General features: G+C 42.7%; 1 protein-coding gene across 1 annotated transcript in view; it reads left to right on the top strand.

Moving 5' to 3' along the window:
* The window catches only part of LOC134671952 (tyrosine-protein kinase hopscotch), a 59,431-nt gene that overhangs the window by 20,785 nt on the left and 15,834 nt on the right, over positions 1-22,812 (top strand). Inside the window, exons 11-21 of the mRNA XM_063529835.1 lie at positions 145-281; positions 6,414-6,608; positions 8,389-8,539; positions 9,277-9,415; positions 10,034-10,111; positions 12,992-13,104; positions 13,802-14,005; positions 16,036-16,188; positions 19,312-19,482; positions 21,083-21,255; positions 22,652-22,801. Coding sequence (XP_063385905.1) covers positions 145-281; positions 6,414-6,608; positions 8,389-8,539; positions 9,277-9,415; positions 10,034-10,111; positions 12,992-13,104; positions 13,802-14,005; positions 16,036-16,188; positions 19,312-19,482; positions 21,083-21,255; positions 22,652-22,801 — 1,664 coding nt within the window. The remainder of the gene's footprint in view (positions 1-144; positions 282-6,413; positions 6,609-8,388; positions 8,540-9,276; positions 9,416-10,033; positions 10,112-12,991; positions 13,105-13,801; positions 14,006-16,035; positions 16,189-19,311; positions 19,483-21,082; positions 21,256-22,651; positions 22,802-22,812) is intronic.

Below are 22,812 nucleotides of genomic sequence, written 5' to 3'. Positions count from 1 at the left end.
TCGACCGCTGCTCTACAACGAAAAATAATATATAATTAGTCGTTTCCACCGATTTTAAAATCCAATACATATTTACAGTTGCTATGCGTTTATATGTGGTGCAGGGTGTTAAACTAAGGATTTTAAACTGTATAATCGTTGTAGGATTTCATCGAGCTGGCAAGCAAATGGGCGTGCGTGCAATCCACCTCGATCGTGCGTCTGTACGGGATCACTCTGAGTTCGCCGACTGCCATGGTGCTAGAGTACCTGCCGTACGGACCCTTCGATGACTACCTCAGGTATAGTTGGTTTCGTTACATTTGAAAGCTGGTTGATTTACGAAAGCTGGCACGAATGGAATGAATGGGTGAATGGAAATATCTGCGTGTGTGTTTTGTGAATCGACCTGTATGTGAGATGAATAGATATACAGGGTGATCAATCTAAATGGGTCAGTATGGAGAAGTCAGAAACTATAAGAGATAGCGAAATCTGTTCTTAGGAACCATGGCTCCGATTTTAGATTTAATAATAATGGCATTCAATTTTTTTTTAAATCTATCATACATAACCGGGATTCGAACATGGTCAATATTCTTGTTGTTTGTTTGTATGGCAACTTTTAAACGATGCGTGATAGGTGGGGGGTGCTCGACCAAATATCATAGAGGGCCCCGAGACAAAACAAAGTACATTAAAAAAAATCTAAATGGCCGACTTTTTTTTAATTTTTTCAAGTTGGTCCGAGCGCGCTGAGATTCGGCATGCGGCGAGCCTGGGGGCCCAAGATTACAATGTCAAAAAAATATTTTTGGAAAAATTCAAAATGGCGGCGGACACGGGCAAAGTAAAATTTTCAAGTAGGTTAAGCGAGCCCGAAGGGCGAGCTTCATGCCGGGAGGCCGAAGGTCGACCCCGGTGGAAGGCCGAATGCCCTGAGCCTCCACCCCTACTACCAAAACGCGAGGCCGAAGGCCGAACTGCGTGAATTCGGTGCTTCCAAGCGTTCTACCAAATCAACTGTATTGATGACCGAAGCCGGCAGGCCGAATGCCCCACGGCGAAGCGTCGAGGCTTGCGAAGGCCGAAGGCCGAGCTAGGCGTAGGGCCGAAGGCCCGAGGCGTCACACGAGAGGGGGAAGTTGGAGCTTAAACACGACCCAACACTTTTCCTATTGGGAGTCGCTTTTTGGGCGTCGGGGTGGAGGCTTCGGGCCTTCGGCCCTCCACCGGGGTCGGCCTTCGGCCTCCCGGCATGAAGCTCGCCCTTCGGGCTCGCTTAACCTACTTGAAAATTTTACTTTGCCCGTGTCCGCCGCCATTTTGTATTTTTCCAAAAATATTTTTTTGACATTGTAATCTTGGGCCCCCAGGCTCGCCGCATGCCGAATCTCAGCGCGCTCGGACCAACTTGAAAAAATTAAAAAAAAAGTCGGCCATTTTGATTTTTTTTAATGTACTTTGTTTTGTCTCGGGGCCCTCTATGATATTTGGTCGAGCACCCCCCACCTATCACGCATCGTTTAAAAGTTGCCATACAAACAAACAACAAGAATATTGACCATGTTCGAATCCCGGTTATGTATGATAGATTTAAAAAAAAAATTTAATGCCATTATTATTAAATCTAAAATCGAAGCCATGGTTCCTAAGAACAGATTTTGCTATCTCTCATAGTTTCTGACTTCTCCATACTGACCCATTTGGATTGATCACCCTGTATATACAAATGTATTAAAATATCTACCTTGCTGATTATTTATTTATTTACATAAGGAGATCCAACAGCTAACTAAATGACAATGGAATCTTAAATAGATATATAGAGCCAATTACAGGAACTCGCAAATAGATATGTAGTAAAAACATATACTTAAGTAACACGCATCACACACACACACACACACACATCGCACACATGAAAGAGATAAGACTCAAACCAAAACTAACAACATTCGCTTACATAATCAAACCCTACTACCGGTGACAGGACACCAATTAAATAGTGTAAAAACAAAGAAAAAAAAAATAACTGAAAAACTAAGAACAAAATAAAGTGTTATGTTATAACTTAGATACTACATATACAAAGCACTCACTTACGAGATAAATAAAAAGTGCCTAATTGAAACACATTTCCGTCAATTTACGCCTCACGGAGGGAATGTCGCAATTAAATATATCAATATCAAGCTCTTTCGTTAGCTTATTCAAATTACGGCTCGCACGGTTAAGAAAACTATTACGTCTGTAGTTGGATGATGTTCGCTTTAATGAGATAGGAGGAAAGTGTCTTTTTAACCGAGAAGGGGTTACGAATGAGATCTGCTGGAGCAATTCCGGGCAATCTATTTCACCAGTTATGATTTTAAGGAGGAATATAACATCAGCAATTTCACGTCGTTCGAATAATGGTACCAGATGCTGTTTCCTACAAGTAACTAAGTAATCAGTTCGATTAGAGGGGCATTTAAGTTTATGGCTCAAATACTTTAGAAACTTTTTCTGCACACGTTCTATCCTATCTATGTATGTATTATAACAGGGGTTCCAGATTTGGGATGCGTATTCAAGTTTACTTCGAACTAGTGAGCAAAACAAGATTTTAAGTGTTTTAGCCTGACTAAAATAAACGGAACTGCGCATTATAAAGCCTAGCGTTTTCAGGGCACTACTTACAATACCGTCAATATGAGTATCAAATAGAAGTTTAAAATCATGTACCACTCCCAAATCTCTCATAGATTGGACCTTATTCAATGATTGGCCTTTGAGTTTATATGTGGTAGGAATTATGTTATGTTTTCGTGAAAATGTCAGGAAGGAACATTTCGATGGATTCAAATCTAATTTATTATTTAAACAATATTCGTCGAGTCGCGTGAGGTCAGATTGAATCAGCAGTGAGTCATAGGTCGTATTCACTTTCCCAAAGATCTTCATGTCATCAGCAAAACAGAATAGTTTAGAATGTATGAAGCACTTACTGATGTCGTTAATAAAAATGTTAAAAAGCAGTGGTCCGAGCAGTGAACCCTGGGGGACGCCACTAGGAATAGTCACCCACCCTGAGATGTAATTATTCAGCACGACTGCCTGGGACCTATTGTCGATATAAGAAGAGAACCATCTCAGTAAGTCGCCACAGATTCCGATGTCATACAACTTGGATATCAGGATAGCATGGTCAATACGATCAAAAGCCTTGCTGTAATCCGTGTAAATGACATCAACCTGGGTGCCATTATCCATCGCACCAGTAACATACTCATTGAGAAGGACAAGGTTGGATACTGTCGATCTGCGCTGCAAAAAGCCATGTTGGTTCGGGCTAAAAGAACTTTTCAAGGAAGGATAGACTTGGTTATATACAATTTTTTCTAAAACTTTCGATAGTATACATAATTTGGAAATAGGTCTATAATTTTTGATGTCAGTTTTAGGTCCTTTTTTATGTACTGGTGTGATGAAGGCCGACTTCCACAATGGCGGGACAATACCCTCTGCGAGTGAGCGCTTAAATAACAAGGAAATGGGAACCGCCAAGCTATCAGCACAATTTATCAAGAACTGGGCAGGTAGATCATCGGGGCCAGCTGACTTAGACGGGTCTAGTTTAAGTAGCATGTTTCTAACTATACCAGAGCTTACACCAATACGCGTCAAGATAGCTGTAGAATTAACAACATTACTAGGATTAGGAACAGTGTTATTGGAATTTGATGTTGAAAAAGACGATAAGAAATAATCTGAGAAAGCCCTGCATATATCTGGTCCAGTGTTAACTAAGTCACCATCATAATTTAAACTATTAGGTATGCCATGTGATTTAGACCGCGATTTGACAAATGACCAGAACTGTTTAGGGTTTTTACATATATTATTCTCGTTTTTACATACATTACAAATATAATTAGTAAAACACTGTTGCTCCAGCCTTCGAACTCTGTCCCGCTGTACAGTAAACGATACCAAATCAGATTTATTCCTATATTTTTTATATTTTTTCAAATATTTAAATTTTTCCTTAATAGCACATTTCAAAGGACGTGAGAACCACGATGGAAACGAATCAACTTTAATTTTTTTACTTGGAACATATTTGTGCCTCAGTCGTTCATAGTTTTCGTAAAAGAAATTGAGAGAATTAACTAACGAACGCGTAGAAAACTCCGCCTCCCAGTTTATGGATGAAAATTCACTATTTATGGACGCGTAGTCACCCTTGTTATAAAAAAATTTCACGCGAGAGTCGGATCGCAACAAGTCAATAAAAGTGAAATTAACCTCAATTACTAAAGCTTTGTGGTACGGGTCAATCGGTACCAATGGATTCAGACATTCGCACACACTTACAACATCGTTCGATAGAACGAGATCCAACAGCTTCCCGAAATTATTTAAGACGTCATTATACTGGCAAAGACCGTGTGTAAACAAATCATCTACTAAACTGCATTCATCACTACTTACGTAATTAGACGGAACTAACGAGGAATCCCGGGGCGTCCATAAAATATTACTCATGTTGAAGTCACCGACTACTAAAAACTTATCGTTAGGATTACTTTTATTTTTATTTTATTTATTCCCACACTTACAACTATCTTTACAGGTGCTAAACCTAAGACAATAGTGCAACTATTAACATATATAATTATATATCTATCTAACATATGTATATCTCTAATTGATGTTATGTCGCATATAACATAATATGAACAATGTGGACTTAGTGAATTCAGTCAGAGAACACCAAAACAAATCAATGTTCTCGGCGACTAGGTTAAGGGTCCGCACCGCGCGCGTCAGCGGCGCCTTCCCGAGCAGGTTGGTGCGCCCGCGCCGCTCGGCCAGCAGCCGCGGCCGGAGCCGCCGCCACACGTACCTGTCGGGCACGTACAGGCTCACACAGCTCAACACAACACTGTTGTAGGCTTTCCCCCGCAGCAATCGGAACAAGTATGTCGCCAGACACAGCTCTCTGCGCACCTGCAACTCGTTGTATCCCACCATGCCCAGGACAAACAACGTGGGATACATAAGAGGGTAAAAAGGATATACTCCATATTGTCGTAAATACAGAAAACGAATAAATTTATTTTGTATACGTTCGATCATTAACTGGTATTTCGCCTCATGCGGAGCCCAGATTACTGCATTACATTCGAGATTGCTGCGGACGAGAGCATTATATAAAGCCGCAACTGCTCCAATGTTCGTAAAGCTGTGAGACCGACGCAGTACAAAACCAAGCATCCTGTAAGCTTTTTTACAAATATTTTTAATATGATCCCGAAATCTCAAATCAGATGTAAATTTTAAACCTAAATCTTTAACCTCTGTCACTTTTTTTAAATTTTCGGCTTGGATATAGTAGTCGTGATAGATAGGGGTGTGCGCACGAGAAAAAGTAATAGTCACGCACTTGGATGAGTTAAAATATAACTTGTTACTTTCACTCCATAAAACGACCCTGTCTATATCGCTCTGGAATTTGACGCAATCTGCAGCACTATTTATGGGTAAAAATAACTTTAAATCATCCGCAAACAGTAAGCATCCGGCATGTCTGATAATCTGGGGCAAGTCATTTACCATTATAATAAATTCTAAAGGACCAAGGTTGCTTCCTTGACTTACTCCAGACCTCACAACATAAGGATCCGACCTGTGTCCGGCGTACTCCACATACTGCCGCCTGTCAGTCATGTAACTCGCAAAGAATTTCAATAAGTGAGGAGTCAAACCTACGCCAGCCAACTTTCTTAGCAGGATGTCATTATCGACGACGTCGAACGCTTTTTTAAAATCAAAATAGGCGGCGTCAACCTGGCCCCCACTGTTACTTAAAATGTTATCACCTAAACGGCCCAAAAAATTTGATAACTGCTGCGAGAAAGAGTGGCCCTGAGATTGCTTACACAGGTATAATACGCAAATACGCAAATATTATACATGTACAATTAACTGAGTTCCGTAATTTTTTTATATCCCACCGTCCCCCGTCGTCCCGCTCACCGCTAAATCGATATTACTAATCGGCATTTTATTCCTAGTTAGATGCCGGTGAGGCAAATCGCCGTCATGCTACTTTAACTCATGAAAGATTTTTAAAAAGACCCTACTAGCGTCTTTTGAGCTTCGGAATCTAGTCAGTGCAGAATGAAAAAAACAAATAGTTTTTGCTTGTATGTGAATTCCATGTTGACGTGTAAAAGTGCCATTGTGGTCTATATGCTGAATAAATGTTAATGTTGATGATGTTGAGTGTCGCGGCGTAGTTGCGCCAATGATGCGTTGAGTAACAGCCATAGAGTTGCCTAGACAGACGCTGACGCTTAGGAGGCGCTAGTGTGGGGTCTCTCTTAGTCAATACTTTGTAAAATGTAGAACTAGAATTATTTAAAATATGTACTTGATTGTGGCAGGGAGCACGGGTCGACGGTGTCGGTGCTGATGCTGAAGAAGGTGTCGGCGACGCTGGCTCGCGCGCTGTGGGACCTGAGCGAGGCGGGCGTGGTGCACGGGTCGGTGCGCTGCTCGCGCCTGCTGCTGGCCGCGCGCGACTCGCGCCTGCAGGTCAAGCTGGCCGGCCCCTCGCTGCGCCGCTACACCGCGCAAGAGTAAGTTTATAATAGTTGACTATGCTGAAGAAGGTGTCGGCGACGCTGGCTCGCGCGCTGTGGGACCTGAGCGAGGCGGGCGTGGTGCACGGGTCGGTGCGCTGCTCGCGCCTGCTGCTGGCCGCGCGCGACTCGCGCCTGCAGGTCAAGCTGGCCGGCCCCTCGCTGCGCCGCTACACCGCGCAAGACTAAGTTTATAATAGTTGACTATGCTGAAGAAGGTGTCGGCGACGCTGGCTCGCGCGCTGTGGGACCTGAGCGAGGCGGGCGTGGTGCACGGGTCGGTGCGCTGCTCGCGCCTGCTGCTGGCCGTGCGCGACTCGCGCCTGCAGGTCAAGCTGGCCGGCCCCTCGCTGCGCCGCTACACCGCGCAAGAGTAAGTTTATAATAGTTGACTATGCTGAAGAAGGTGTCGGCGACGCTGGCTCGCGCGCTGTGGGACCTGAGCGAGGCGGGCGTGGTGCACGGGTCGGTGCGCTGCTCGCGCCTGCTGCTGGCCGCGCGCGACTCGCGCCTGCAGGTCAAGCTGGCCGGCCCCTCGCTGCGCCGCTACACCGCGCAAGAGTAAGTTTATAATAGTTGACTATGCTGAAGAAGGTGTCGGCGACGCTGGCTCGCGCGCTGTGGGACCTGAGCGAGGCGGGCGTGGTGCACGGGTCGGTGCGCTGCTCGCGCCTGCTGCTGGCCGCGCGCGACTCGCGCCTGCAGGTCAAGCTGGCCGGCCCCTCGCTGCGCCGCTACACCGCGCAAGACTAAGTTTATAATAGTTGACTATGCTGAAGAAGGTGTCGGCGACGCTGGCTCGCGCGCTGTGGGACCTGAGCGAGGCGGGCGTGGTGCACGGGTCGGTGCGCTGCTCGCGCCTGCTGCTGGCCGCGCGCGACTCGCGCCTGCAGGTCAAGCTGGCCGGCCCCTCGCTGCGCCGCTACACCGCGCAAGACTAAGTTTATAATAGTTGACTATGCTGAAGAAGGTGTCGGCGACGCTGGCTCGCGCGCTGTGGGACCTGAGCGAGGCGGGCGTGGTGCACGGGTCGGTGCGCTGCTCGCGCCTGCTGCTGGCCGTGCGCGACTCGCGCCTGCAGGTCAAGCTGGCCGGCCCCTCGCTGCGCCGCTACACCGCGCAAGAGTAAGTTTATAATAGTTGACTATGCTGAAGAAGGTGTCGGCGACGCTGGCTCGCGCGCTGTGGGACCTGAGCGAGGCGGGCGTGGTGCACGGGTCGGTGCGCTGCTCGCGCCTGCTGCTGGCCGCGCGCGACTCGCGCCTGCAGGTCAAGCTGGCCGGCCCCTCGCTGCGCCGCTACACCGCGCAAGAGTAAGTTTCAATATGCTGATCCGTGAAAACGGCGGGTTTTTGGCGCTCTAATGATAACAATCCCCAATCCGCTTTGGGCTAGCGTGGGGACCATAGCCCAAGTACTCTTGCGCATGTGAGGAGACCTGTGCCCTTTAGTGGGGCGTACATAGCCTGAATTATTTATTTTTTTATTTTATATTTTTAATAATAACAATCAGTTGCAAAGGCAGTCTCAGTACAGTATGGACGAAAAATTCAACACAATTGATGAACCCACGGAATCGTGACCGCCAACGGTCGCCTAACGAGTCGATTTTAGATAGTTAATATTGACTCCTTGAGATTACGGGTCTTCATTTCAATGAGTAGGAGCGTGATTTTTTCCCATGGGCATAAATAATGTGGGTTAGATAAAAACAGCAAAAATAAACTACATATTTTAACCAACGAGCCAACAACAAGATATACAATATTTTCCACAGTGTCCACTGGATCCCGGTGGAGCTGCACTCGGACATGAGCCTGGCGCGGCGCTCGGTGGCCGCCGACATCTGGGCGTTCGCCACCACCCTGTGGGAGGTGTTCTCCTACGGGCAGTCTCCCACAGACACCAACCCCATCCTCACGGCGAGGGTAAGTTGTACACAAACAAATACCTGTCTAACTTTCATTTTACATTATCGAATACATAAGTTACGAAGTTTAGATCACCCTTCTTCCTTCTTCCTCGCGTTATCCCGGCATTTTTACCACGGGTCATGGGAGCCTGGGATCCACTTGACAACTAATCCCAGGATTTGACGAAGGCACTAATTTGTACGGAAGCGACTTCCATCTGACCTTCCAACCCAGAGGGGAAATTGGGATAAATCCGGTTTCCTCACGATGTTTTCCTTCACCAACAGTGAAGACACTAAGGGTCGGTTGCACCAAACTGTTCGTATCGTTAAAGAGTTCGCTAAATTTTTATGTATGGAAAGTTTCATAGTAAAGCGCCGGGGCGCGCCGGCTGACGTTGATCAGTCTGTCAAATGTGGTTGGTGCTACTGGCCCTAAGTCCACGTACGCACTAGGGCTTTCAACCGCGTTGATACTGTAATTTTAAGTTCGCGTCTAAGAGCGTACGACCACGCGCGCTGTCATATTAAAGTCCAAGTTCCAACCGCAATTGCGTATGAGACATAAGCCTGTTATTAAGTACATACCTACTACGCCAGCCAAAATAATAGTCGCACCTTTATTTCGGCTTAAACGACGCGAGTCGTCTGTTGGCAATATTGTTCGTGCTTACGGAATCTCTAAAAGATTTCCCTTGAGTTAGTCACAGGCAAAATAGAGACTACTTTATTAATAGCACTTGTTTAATCCAGAGCTACGAAATGGGCGAGCGACTCATGAGGCCGGCGCGGTGCCCTAGCGAGGTGTGGGCGCTGCTGCGGCCGTGCTGGCAGCCCGACCCGCCGCGCCCGCAGGCCATCATGCGGGACATCAACCACATGCTGCACGCCGGTAAGCTGTTACCGCGGCCTAAACTCTGTATCTTTAGGTATTCAAATAAAAGTAAACAAAAGCAGATAAAACAATTACATGACGAATAATGCAACCTACATTATCAACAAAGTTAGATCGTTCAGTGACAGATCCAGGCGGTTTTGTATTTGGTTGGTTAACCAATAAATGTTAACTACCCGAAAATTTACAAATTGATTGTTTACTTTTATTTAAATACCTAAAGATACAGAGAAAGTATAAGTTATGCTCTGCCGCGGGTCAACGCAGGGGGTGCTCGGGGAAGTGGGCAAATACGATGAGTGCGTATGCGACGCAGTCGGACGTTAAGAGGAAAGTGTTTAGCCGCTTCTCCATACAAACGTAGTCCCCATTTTCATCCCTGGTTATTGACATTATAGAATTTTTATTACACAAAATGATGTATTTTAATCATAATTATGTCCCTTCGTTTGACTTATCGATCGATTGATTATTATAGGAGTAAGGAGAGGTATAAAAGCTACTAACTTTAACCTAATCTGAAAAATAGTTAAAGTGTATGTAAAACGAGCCGTAGGAAAGATGAACAATATGAACCCCGAAAGTATTAATTATATAATTTACGTTTTTGTGCAGAATACGTACCTGTACATCAATATGAAGAACCAAAGATTTCTCTAGACAACAACATGGACCACGCAGATACTGTTTCAAGTAAGTTCCTACAGAAGACCGTTATCATGCCTTTTGCTTTCATTTATTTATCTTCCAGTTTCTGTTTTAGTTTCTTGTTTAGCAATTCAGTTAGCAATTTGTTTCTCCCAATGTCAATTAATAGCCAAAGTTCCAAATATGCCAGTTGAATTGCCACATTTATACTTGTCTCCATAGGGCCTAACGGCGTCCACTAGCTGGCGCGGGTGCTCGGTGCGCGCGCACGCACGCGGGTGCCATCGTAGGTAAACTCCGTCGCACGCGGCCGCGCCCGTTAGCCTTGGTCATACTACATATTTCCCATACTAGGGCATATGTGAAACAACTATTTAGTATTAAGTACCTATGTAACACCTGTGTATTTATTATGGATGCAATAAATATATGAATTATGATTTATTTATTAAGACTGCGTCGAGCAAAATCAGCGAAAAAGGCAGCCACCGTTTAGTCGCTAGCGTTCACATCTCTTAGTAAAAAAATATAATAAATGTCATTATTATCCCAAAGAGTGTGTTTACAATGAATCACCCTTGAAAATCTGAAATCTTGTACAATATAATAAACACACTTATGCAAAGTTGTACCTAAAATGAGATGAACGGGTGTCAGCGTTTAGTAAAATTTGTATAAAAAAGTCGATGCTCAAGCTATAATATCGAGTGATTCTGAAAGCCAGGTAACTGGACTACAACGAATCAGCCTTTTCCAATTTTTTCTCTTAAAGGCAACAGAGAAATTCAATCGTAAATGTAAACTTTCGTAAAATTTCCATACATCCGCCATATCTGTCTAAATTCTCCTTTGATTGAGATGCCCGGTGGGGCTCGTCCGGAGCGGTCGCGTACCTGCGCGTCCCATTTTGACATTTCGTTTTGGCATATATATTGACAGAAATTCATGTCAAAACTGTGTTCTAAATAAATCGGGTAAATAAATAATGTCACACGGAGACCTAGAGTCATTAAAATTTTGATTTGTTTTTATTCACAAGTTATAATACTTAAAAAATAAAACAAATTATTTAAAAAATATACTAACACAACCAAATCAGTGTAATAAGTTTATTCCTAATTCACTCAAAATGAAAAAAGTTTGAAGATTGTTTTTTCTTATTGGAATAAATTTTCATTGTGCTGGCATTCATAATTATTATGTCATTTAAAAAAAATATACGACATAATGTCAATATACTAGATAGACAATTTACCAATAAACTAAAAAACTAAAAAACTAGTGCCTACGTCAAATCATGGGATTAGTTGTCAAGCGGACCCCAGGCTCCCATGAGCCGTGGCAAAATGCCGGGATAACGCCAGGAAGAAGAAGAAGAAGAGACAATTTACCAATAAAATTCTTCACATTATAACGTAAACAATTTTATTTATGAAGACGAAGCAATGTTGTTCACATATTATCAGCAATAAAATTCTTAGTTTCACCCAGTTTTGTTGCTATTATAACCACTTGACCGTCCGACGATAGCATAGTATCCAAAAAAAATATGCTCTTAACCGTCCGCGGGAACCTTAATATCCAAAGGGGTGGAAGAAAGAATTGAATTCAGAGTCATCTAACGGAATATTTCGGCATTGTTTACTATTTCTCTTGATGCGACAATATAGCCTAACTAAATAGTTAGCTCTAAAAAAATTTAGATGGCAGTGTAGTTATAATTTTTGTTGAAAATTGTGAATATGTTGCGCGGGGCGTGCGTCGCTAAAAAAACCCGGACGGTTGACAGGAAAACAGTCTCGCGGGCCGGACGGTTGACTGGCTAAAGAGCTATCAAGTGCTTTGAGTTAAAGTTAATTCAATGATATATTATCAAGAAATTGAAATCAAAAGTCGACCTGCAGTCTCAGCGAGTTTTAGTGGCTATATTATCAGTCGAAAGAACGATATTTAAAGCCAATACCATCGGAGTGGTCTGGTGTACGAGTATGTTGGTTTGATGTGACGACGATTCTTATATAAATGTATCTATCAAATAACAACGTGCTTTTATTTGATTGATGTTCGGTGTAAAACGATAACTCAGAAACGAAATAGAATTATAAGAAATGCCTTTGGATTTCTTTCAGTGAACGTTTATATGACGAGGTCGTACTCTTATCAGCGTGGCTTTGGCCTTCGGACATTTTTGTAATGCTCTGGTTTTGTTTTACTAATAAGTTAGGTGAGGTTGAGGTATCTACAGGGCGTCCCAAGACTATGGGACATCAAGGGAAAGTACCTTAAATATCGTAGATAGGATATTTTGCTGAAAGAAGACATTATTTTAATTTAAAAAACAATTTAAACTGCAATCATAGATTTTTAAATAATTAGGTACATGGTTGAATTTCACATCAAATGTTAAAATTCATGGTCTTCCTTTTATTTCTGACAATATGTTACGGTGTTGCTGTTTGTACCTCTATCTTAATACAAAAGTCAACAACGAAATGAATTAACTAGGATTATTTACATTTAAATACGTCACATACCTATGACATGACATGAACAAATAAGGGAAGCTATATAAAAAGTGCTTTTTCTCTGTCTTATCACAAAGGAACGCTTTGACAGTTTGAATTCCTCAAAAGCGGCCAGTGGTTAACACCAAACTCAAAACAGCACCTTTAAAAAAACATTAGGGGTCACTGACCTGTCCCTGTAAATTGAGGTAGTGTGCGTGATCTGCATTTGTGTGTGTGATGGGGTAATTTGACAGAATCTGAAAATTTACCCTCCTCTATGCCGTCTTAACCCGGTCACCTGTTCCACCTAGCGGACGCCCTAAATCGTACATTTTCAAGAGTCTTATCGGATTGGTCTTGTTCGGCCTAGTTTTTTCTACAGTAATAACAGAAATTGACATGCAACATTATTTTTTAGGTGACAGATTCATTCCGAGCGAGAGCGACGCCGGCAGCAACAAATCGTTAATATCGGAGGACAGCAGCGTGCAGTCTATGAACGGAACGCTCTCAGAACAGTACAATAATTCGGTTAGTACAAACATGTAATTTTGATGAAATAGCTGTTAGTCATCAGTTCACGACTGGGTGCGTAGCCAATGTGCAATCGTTAACTCTCCGTAGCGAACGAAACGCAACTGTTACTGTCGCATTAGTGTGGAAGAGTGATAGAGAGAGATGACTTGACTACGATACGGCACAGAGCGGTAACGATTGGCTCTTTGGCTACGCGCCTTGATTCGCATTTAACGAGGTTAGTATACATCTTCACTTGGAATTTGTTCACGATCACGACGCCCAACTCTCGAATTTTCAGCGGGCGCGTATTTTCTGTAAAACTGAATCAATTTGTGACATAACGGAGCATCGGTTATAGTTTATAATATGTAAATTATGTAATATCTGGGAGGCGGAGCTTTGCTCGGCAACATATAAAAACTCAAAAATACGCGTTTTCCCAGAGATAAGACTTAGCTAGATCGCTTTTTCGCCCCCGAAAACCCACATGCAGGAAATTTCATCAAAATTCTTAGAGCCGTTTCCGAAATCCCCGAAATATATATACATATAAATAAATAAATATACAAGAATTGCTCGTTTAAAGGTATTAGAAAGATCAATTAGATTTCTCTAAATTTGCTCCGTGTCGATGAATAAAACGTAGTCTAAAACGAGTTGTAGTATGTTGTTTAAATACCTGTTACCTATGTGTGTGGACTGTGTGCAGTTCGGCGACAGCATGCGCTTCAACTCGCTGGGGTCGCTGGGGCTGCCGTACGGGCTGCGCGGCGGCGCGTCGGCGCGCTCGCTCAGCTCGGCGGGCGCGGGCGCGGCGCTGGACGAGCCGCCCGGCGCGCAGCCGCGCCTCATGGAGTCCATCGTCAGCCAGGGCAAGACCTACCTCGTCACGCTCTACCGGAGGATCGGCAGCGTGAGTATATACACTACACTATACTGCACGCGTCGGCGCGCTCGCTCAGCTCGGCGGGCGCGGGCGCGGCGCTGGACGAGCCGCCCGGCGCGCAGCCGCGCCTCATGGAGTCCATCGTCAGCCAGGGCAAGACCTACCTCGTCACGCTCTACCGGAGGATCGGCAGCGTGAGTATATACACTACACTATACTGCACGCGTCGGCGCGCTCGCTCAGCTCGGCGGGCGCGGGCGCGGCGCTGCACGAGCCGCCCGGCGCGCAGCCGCGCCTCATGGAGTCCATCGTCAGCCAGGGCAAGACCTACCTCGTCACGCTCTACCGGAGGATCGGCAGCGTGAGTATATACACTACACTATACTGCACGCGTCGGCGCGCTCGCTCAGCTCGGCGGGCGCGGGCGCGGCGCTGGACGAGCCGCCCGGCGCGCAGCCGCGCCTCATGGAGTCCATCGTCAGCCAGGGCAAGACCTACCTCGTCACGCTCTACCGGAGGATCGGCAGCGTGAGTATATACACTACACTATACTGCACGCGTCGGCGCGCTCGCTCAGCTCGGCGGGCGCGGGCGCGGCGCTGGACGAGCCGCCCGGCGCGCAGCCGCGCCTCATGGAGTCCATCGTCAGCCAGGGCAAGACCTACCTCGTCACGCTCTACCGGAGGATCGGCAGCGTGAGTATATACACTACACTATACTGCACGCGTCGGCGCGCTCGCTCAGCTCGGTGGGCGCGGGCGCGGCGCTGGACGAGCCGCCCGGCGCGCAGCCGCGCCTCATGGAGTCCATCGTCAGCCAGGGCAAGACCTACCTCGTCACGCTCTACCGGAGGATCGGCAGCGTGAGTATATACACTACACTATACTGCACGCGTCGGCGCGCTCGCTCAGCTCGGCGGGCGCGGGCGCGGCGCTGGACGAGCCGCCCGGCGCGCAGCCGCGCCTCATGGAGTCCATCGTCAGCCAGGGCAAGACCTACCTCGTCACGCTCTACCGGAGGATCGGCAGCGTGAGTATATACACTACACTATACTGCACGCGTCGGCGCGCTCGCTCAGCTCGGCGGGCGCGGGCGCGGCGCTGGACGAGCCGCCCGGCGCGCAGCCGCGCCTCATGGAGTCCATCGTCAGCCAGGGCAAGACCTACCTCGTCACGCTCTACCGGAGGATCGGCAGCGTGAGTATATATATACGCTACACTATACTGCACTACTCAGTTCAATAGCGTTCCCCCCTCTGTCACATATCTAGGTCGAGAGTCGAATAAAAACAAACAAGACACAGGTGTACCGCCCCTTTCTTGAGGCTATTATATCAATTTTAATTTTGAACAAGCAGAAACGTCTGCGAGCGATGCTATTAAGGGTCCCCTTGACCTATAATATGGTGGAAAGATTTGCTGGCTGGGGATGAGGTCTTGGTGGCTCAGATGGCAGAGCGCTGGAGTATCGATCCAGAGGCCGTGAGTTCAAGTCTCACCCAAGACAGTAATTTTTCCACTTTTAAATTTATTCTAAGCTATTATATCAGCTTGATATATCAGAACCTTAACGGCGCCAGTGCCGTCTGACACTGAATGTTCAGTGACCAAGAGGGCATAATATAATTCCGAATAAAAGTTCCTTAATGTTGACACTAACAAACACAGTCATCAATCAAATATTCTAGTATTCGTATAGTAGTAGTACCTAGTTCTAGTTACTATAAACAATTTACGACCTAGTCATCTCGCTCGAATCTGGAGCACCCCAACTGAAGTCCACAGCCATAATGCCCAAATACTACATACTCTGTAGGTCGTGTAGGTATGTAGTTTTGTGTTCTTAATACTTGTAAGCTGAATACTTGTAAGCTTGTAGGGTTGGCAACGTGCGTGTAACTCCTCTAAAGTCGGCAGTGGCCGCTTAACATTAGACGGTCCGCACGCTTGTTTACCACCGTCGTGGTGTAAAAAACTGTTTGGACAGCGAGCTGTAGGTATTTTTTTCGTGTTTCAATTTTGATACTTACTTAATAAAATATTCATTATGTTATACAGGGTAACTACGGGCACGTGTTCAAGGGCGTGATGGAGTGCGACAACCAGGAGTCGGACCGCAAGGAGGTGGCGGTGAAGAAGCTCACGCGCAACGCCGCCGAGCGCAACTCCACGCTCTACGAGGACTTCAAGAACGAGCTCGAGATCATGAAGGTATACAGGGTGACTAGGGGCACGTGGTCAAGGGCGTGATGGAGTGCGACAACCAGGAGTCGGACCGCAAGGAGGTGGCGGTGAAGAAGCTCACGCGCAACGCCGCCGAGCGCAACTCCACGCTCTACGAGGACTTCAAGAACGAGCTCGAGATCATGAAGGTAATACAGTAAATACAGGGTGACTACGGGCACGTGGTCAAGGGCGTGATGGAGTGCGACAACCAGGAGTCGGACCGCAAGGAGGTGGCGGTGAAGAATGACAAAGTATAAAACATAATTTAATAAATTCAGGCTCGTAAAGTTTTATGAATAAGGGGGTTATTCTTTAAATTTCTCTGATTTCTGATTTATAGTTCAATATTAAAGTTTCTAAGTTTTCGTTGTACTATTACGTTTTAGGTTTGTTTAATAAACCAATACGCAATTAGGATTGTTCATTTTTTTTCAAATGTTCTATTTCGAAAACCATTTCGAGATATAAGGTTTTTAAACAGTTTCCGACATTTGCTGCGATATAATAATTGAGGATTGAAGATATTTCAACAAATATCCTTATGACCTTAGTTTGACCTTCTCCTGGGCTGAATGTAAAGTCATTGCATAATAAAAGTTATCGAACCATAGTAAATAAATCCGTCACTCACGTATTGTCAAAGTTATCATTGTCATCGATTCAATCGATTGTCATAACAAAATTTTTCACTCCCGACCAAGCCCCCTACTCTGTCTGTTCTCTTTCACGGCGCAGCAACTAGTATCATTTCTCTCTCCTTGCTCTTTTAAAAATGCCGTTTGTCAAAAAAGGACAACCATACTGTTGACAAGATGGACTTCAAATCCAAGTGGCCCCTTTTTAGGCGACCCAGGTTGTGCATGTGTGCGTAAAAACGTATATGTGTGCTCTTTTAGGGATGTGAAAAGTCGATTTTAATCATGTTATATATCGATAAACGCTACACAGCGGAACGAAATAGCGATTAATTGAAGCTTCAATATCTTCGTTAAACATAAGCATAATTGAAATGCTAATGGATAATGAATATATTATGATGTAATAAAATATTTCTATTATTGCGGACCACCTATTTTAGTAGGTATTTATGTATTTTAATTAAATATCTGAACTTTCCCTTGGTTCTCTCCTGGGGCGTGACTATAAAATTGTGATCTGATAACCACAATAAAGAATAAATGCGTTTTTGTTCATTTTAGGTATAGTTAAACCTTTGAAGTAAAATTAAAATTGCAAGAAATGTCGATAGTTTATCGATATGACTTTATCGACATCGCTACAGCAAAGTGGGTCGCTTTGTTAATCGTACACTAAACAAAAAGTGGTCCCACTGACAGCTCGCTTGGAATTCTTATATCTATGCTCCCGACGCATATGCCGTCTCTTTTAATTCCTAACCCCTCTATATTTCGGCTGCTTGCAAATTTTATCAAAATTAATAATCTAAAATTGTGACTGCTCCCTAATCTGATCCATCCTTTCGTGTTTAATGCCCAACCCCGTATTACAATATCTTAAATCTTATTGACGTGATGCTGGCAAATGCCTCTGTGGCGATAGCAAAAAAAAAAAAAAAAAAAAAAAAAAAAAAAAAAAAAAAAAAAAAAAAAAAAAAAAAAAAAAAAAAAAAAAAAAAAAAAAAAAAAAAAAAAAAAAAAAAAAAAAAAAAAAAAAAACCTAAACAGTAGATTTCATTGCTTAATAATATATCAAAAACCTTGTTCCTATGTGTGGGAATGATTCACAAAAATAATAGTTCGAATCCACGAAGACCTACGACGTGAAAGATGGTGCCGTGAATTAAACTTGGAATACCTACCTACTTCACGTGTTACACACAGTATTGCTGTGAGAATCACGTCGATGTAAGTATAACTGAGATACAATTTCTAATTTCCAGGTACATGTTGCAGTTCAAGCTGCTGATATCATGGTGGACAAGACTTAATAAAGAGTTGTGAATAATAAAACATGTTTTTGTTTACCTACTTTTTTATTAATTTGGGAAATATGTTATATATGTTTCCAAAAAAAATAGTAACTTTACATTAAATGTATGTTTATCATGTTCTGCACGAGCATCTGACAATGATGGCTTCTTGTTGACCATCCAGAAGAGAAGTGTATGGTTTGTTATTTACTCTGTTCCCAGGCATTATTTACGGTTTATTTAAAGTTCGTTTCAATACAAAATGCTCAACTTTGTTCTGGGCCCAAGTGCAGTTACATATCTCACAGCTGTATCTAAATAGGAATCACGATGACCTGAAATAATAGGATATAATTAGCAAAATTGGCATGTTCCTAATATAGTAGTATAAGTATGAAGTACAATATCCAAACAATGGTGACAAGCCGGTAGAAAGCACCCACTGGGTGCTAAGCTACCTTTAGCAATGGACGCTTGTAACGATTTTATGAATCCAATCTTCTTACAAATCGAATCAGTTAAAATATATATGATGTAGGTAACTTACATTTGTATTTTTGCTCCCTTGATTTCAGTCAAGTTATGATTGGAGTTGGATGCTATATGGATACATACTCCAATAAAACTAAGTTATATTATATAACTTAGGCAGATTTCCGGAATCAGCTTTCTCAAATTTATAGCGTAGGTATTTTGAAATTAATGATTCAAAATAAACGAGTTTTCCATTCCAGACGATTGTTATTTATAGAAACACGTGACACTGACATTGTCGACAGGTGACATTACAATCAATTGACAATGACAACTATTTTTTTAATGCTTGTTGTTGCTTGTGCTTTATCAAACAGCCGACGACATGTAATTTACGAGAAGTCGTATCTCATATTTTCAATAAATTATAAATATTCAACCGAGCCACGAATTACTAAATCATTCAAATTGGTATCTTAAATTAACCTATATTTTCAGAAAATAAAATAAAAATGGGGGTCTAAAAAAAATGAACAATCCTAATTCGGATTTGGTTAGATCGGGGCGAAAAATCGATCTAGCTAGGTCTTATCTCTGGGAAAACGCGCACTTTTGAGTTTCTATATGTTTGCTTCGAACTTCCAGATTAATTAGCATATTAAAGCACATAAGCAAGCGATATTAAAACCACGTTTCCCTTTCAGTCCCTGGTGCACGTGAACATCGTGGAGATCCTCGGCTACTCGTGGGCGGGCGGCGACGTGCTCATCGTGATGGAGTACCTGGAGGAGGGCTCGCTCAACTACTACCTCAAGTTCCAGGGCGACAAGCTGCGCACCGCGCACCTGCTCAAGTACTGCCTCGACATCGCCTCTGTGAGTACTGGGACTATCTATCTTGTAATTATTAACACATTCCTAATAACAATTCAAAATTTTACGACTGACATAACGTTTTATTTATTCTACTTTCCCGCCCCGCAGATATAGATGTGTTTTATATTTATAAACGTACTTCGAGCACTTCGGTTTTGTTTGTCGCGTCGACTTTGTCTGACACATTTTATTTATTATAGGATATTTTTACACAAATTGACTAAGCCCCACTAGTGTAGTAAATAAAGGTAGTGGACCCCGCAGTAATTCCTCAGCCAGAAAAAACTTTACAGTATGATAGAGTATCAATAAATAAAAAGTATTGTATAAATATCCAAAGAATAATAGTAATAGTATTTAAGTAAATACCTAAAGTCTTAAATCGTTAATATCTTTTTACGAAAAAATGCTCCGTTCAAACTTTCGTCTTCACCGGAAATATTCATGTAACGTATTGCAACAATATATGACATAACAATAAAAAAAATCCCAGCAGAAATACCAATAACTTATTTGGTAAAAAAATTTCGGACGGAGGAATTACTCGGTTAAATAAATAAACAGATTTGTATGTTTACGTATAAATACCTAACTTAGGAGTGTTTTTAGGGTTCCGTACCTCAAAACGAAAAAAAAAAGAACTCTTATAGGATCACTCGTGCGTCTGTCTGTCTGTTTGTCACAGTCTATTTTCTCGGAAACTACTAGACCAATTAAGTTGAAATTTGGTACACATATGTAAATTAGTAACCCAAAGATGGACATATTTTTTGTATAATTTAAAAATACATAGGTTCGAAGTTATTTAACAAAATACAAATAGCTAAAAAATGACCATTCCCCCTGTAACTCCGAAACTACTGGGTCTAAAATTTTGAAAAAAATACACAAAATAGTTCTTTACCTATAGATGACAGGAAAACCTATTAGAAATGTGCAGTCAAGCGTGAGTCGGAATTATGTACGGAACCCTAGAAACGCGAGTCAGACTCGCACTTGGCCGGTTTTTTTTTGGATATTTATAATGTTAGTTTCGGCTCATACTATACAATAACCAAGCAAAATTTCATCGACTGAGGAATTAATGCATGGGTCTCCATACAACAACTTGCTTCGTTTACTACATTACACAGTAAGTTCAAAAAGGCTTGTGTTGTGGGTACTCAGACAACGATACATGTAATATATAAATATTTTATATTGCTCATAGACTAGGATTCCTAGTCTATGCTTACAATATTCTAAACTGTCCCCTTTTCAACACTTTTACTTTTACGAATTTCCATTGAGCCTTAGGTAGCGCTTCCCTTCAAGTCGCTTCATAGCCAGTCTTCGATTCTTTGAGCTATCTTCACAGCTCTAACCTAATTATTGTTTTTAATTGTTATTTATTTTTAAGTGTAGTTAAGAGCTTTGTAAGTGAGTACGCATGCACTCGCTATACTTACTGATTATTTATATTTAGTTCTGTTATAGTTAAGTTTCTCTTAAGTGAAATGTATAATTTCTTTGAAAAAAATAAATCTATATAAAGTTCTATAAACCTATAATTACTATTTCAACAACACTGCCAGTCATACTAAAGATCGGTCTCTTCTAGGGCATGGACCACGTGTCATCGAAAGGCATCGTGCACCGCGACCTGGCGACGCGCAACATCCTCGTGGTGAACAAGTATCACGTGAAGATCTCCGACTTCGGGCTCGCGCGCATCCTGCCGCGCGAGGAGGACAACTACCGGCTCAAGACGCTCAGGCTTCTGCCCGTCAACTGGTCAGTGACTACTGGAAACATAGACTAGACCGAGTTTAGAGCAAATATTTTATGCAACCGATGATACCAAATGCGGGGGTGCGCGGGACGAGGTGAGCGAAGTCTCGTGCCGTGATTGGTCCGTTCAAATACACGGACGTCACACAAAGACACTTTCGACTCGAACATGGAGTAAAATTACCGTATGCGTGGCAGAGGGGGTAGCGCGACTATGCTCAGTCTGTAGGATGTTTTGTCTGTGAGTGGAAATGACAACTAAATGATTAATGATTTCACGTAGACGGACAATAGACTGAATCGGCACAGAAATACACATTGATATTGTTTATAAAAAGTAACTGAAGCCATTTTAGATATTTTTTTTAAGTTTGATTCAGCAGTTCACTCCTTTTGTCTTTTACCTATTTTATTTGATACTTAAACCTCGATTTAAACTTTATTGCTTTGTACTATACTTCGTTTTTTTTAGCATTAGAAATTAGGTAAACAATCTTGATGTGTCTTTTAATTGAAAAACACATTTTAAAAATAAGTTACGGCAAATACGTAACAATTATGAATCTAATACGATCATTTATATTCTCCTGCTTTCATAAGTAAGTAAGTAAATAGTTTTTGATTTTTAAAAAGCGTTTTTCAATTAAAAGACATGCCAAAATCGCTTACCTTCTTTCAAGTTCTTTCTAATGCCAAAAAAACGAACTATAAAGACTGAAAAAAAAATTAATTTAATTTCTAACGAATGTACTGCCGTTGCACGGGCTGTTAACGTTCTGTGTTATTGTAATCTTCATGTGACCTTCATTAGTAGTTAATAGTAGATTGTTAACCAAGGGATTACAGGCACTCATTCCTGCCGTGGTAGTTTGGCGCTCGAACGCAGTGAGAACGCTAATAGTCCGAGGCTGAAATTATGCCATTTAACCGAGTTAAACACTCTTCATTCTGAATACGATGAAAATAAAATGCATGTGTTTTTTTTAAAACATGATTAAGTATAAATTTAATGTATGTAAAAAATACACAAGTAAGTATAACGGGTTAGCACTGATTGACTAGCACGTTATCTTTTCGCGGATTAGCAAAGTAATATTTTTGGTTTTAATTAAGTATAAATGTTTATAGTATTTTTTGAGGGAACTCTCAATTAACAATTTAGGCAAAAGTATCGTTATTTATGGAATGGGGAGTCAATTACCAAAATGGAAATTGTATAACAAAATCCAATTATACCCAAATTTCAATTACTGGTCGTAAAAAAATAATAAAACCGTACTTGGAACCTAAAATGCTCTAGTGCAGAAACGTATCATTTTCTGCACACCTTTTAAAACAACAATGACCCTCTTTCAGAGCATGAGAAATGAAAAATTCAATAAATATCTAAGTCATATAGGTACGCCCCCGAGTCTGCCGTGAAGCCGTACAGCTTCTCGACGAAGAGCGACGTCTGGTCTTACGGCGTGACGGCGTGGGAGATATTCACGCGCGCGGCCGTCGAAGTGCCCAAGTTTGACGACGAGCGGCCTCTGGAGAGAGCCTCCTGGTGAGTCCAAT

The sequence above is a fragment of the Cydia fagiglandana genome, chromosome 16 (assembly GCF_963556715.1).
Source record: "Cydia fagiglandana chromosome 16, ilCydFagi1.1, whole genome shotgun sequence".
NCBI lineage: Eukaryota > Metazoa > Arthropoda > Insecta > Lepidoptera > Tortricidae > Cydia > Cydia fagiglandana.
The sequence above is the reverse complement of the archived record's forward strand: the minus strand, read 5'-3'. Positions and strand labels throughout refer to the sequence as shown.